This window comes from Perkinsus marinus (assembly GCF_000006405.1).
Source record: "Perkinsus marinus ATCC 50983 genomic scaffold scf_1104296939324, whole genome shotgun sequence".
NCBI lineage: Eukaryota > Perkinsozoa > Perkinsida > Perkinsidae > Perkinsus > Perkinsus marinus.
In genome coordinates, this window is record NW_003213198.1 from 1 (window position 1) to 775 (window position 775).

Below are 775 nucleotides of genomic sequence, written 5' to 3' on the forward strand. Positions count from 1 at the left end.
CCCCGTGTTGGTGATTGCATGATCTCCAAGGCTGATAAGACTCTTCAGCACGTCGGTAACTTCACCGCCCAGGTCCAGATCTTGGATGTCCCCGGTGAGATCAAGGTCGGTTACTCTCCCATCGCCTTCGTCCGTACTGGCCGTTCCGCTTGCAAGCTTACCAAGATCAACTGGAAGGTCGGTAAGGAGACCGGTGGCAAGAAGATGGAGGATCCCCACTCCTTGAAGTCTAACGAGATGGCCGAGGTCGTCTTCGAGCCTCTTCAGCACCTTGTTGTCGACTCCTTCAAGCACTGCGAGGGTCTCTCTCGTGTTGCTCTTATGGAGGGTAACGGTGTTGTCATGCTTGGTAAGTGTGTCGCCACTAGCGCCAAGGATGTCAAGTAAGAACTAACGTGGATCAGTTGATTACCAGTAAAAAAGTTCACCATTGTCTAGTAGCTATGAGAAAGATCCTCTTGATTATATAGGTGGTGCTAAGACTCGCTTATTATAAACTCGGATTCTTTCAGCGGAAGACCGCCATATGGCAGGTGTCTTGCTTGTCAATTAAGTGTAAGAGTTTGGGCCTTGCAGTTATTGACAGCTGTCAGCTTGTTTCAAAATAGCTGTATTAGTTGTGCCAACTGCTAAAATAAGCGACCCGCAGGGTTATCTGATCACACTGTTCTGGAGTGCTCAGTGAATTTGGGTTGCACATCTTCATGAATACAATATGATGATATTTTGAATATATATTCTGAGCGTTCGTGTTGTTGCGGTTGAACCCCCGCAA

At 47.6% G+C, this 775-nt stretch overlaps 1 protein-coding gene across 1 annotated transcript; it reads left to right on the forward strand.

Annotated features, from left to right (window-relative positions):
• Positions 1–18: 18 nt before the first annotated feature.
• On the forward strand, positions 19–387 carry Pmar_PMAR007270 (conserved hypothetical protein; the record flags this gene model as incomplete). Its single annotated transcript, XM_002782506.1, has 1 exon — positions 19–387. The coding sequence occupies one exon, from the start codon at positions 19–21 to the stop codon at positions 385–387; it is 369 nt and encodes a 122-aa protein (XP_002782552.1).
• Between the last annotated feature and the right edge of the window lie 388 nt (positions 388–775).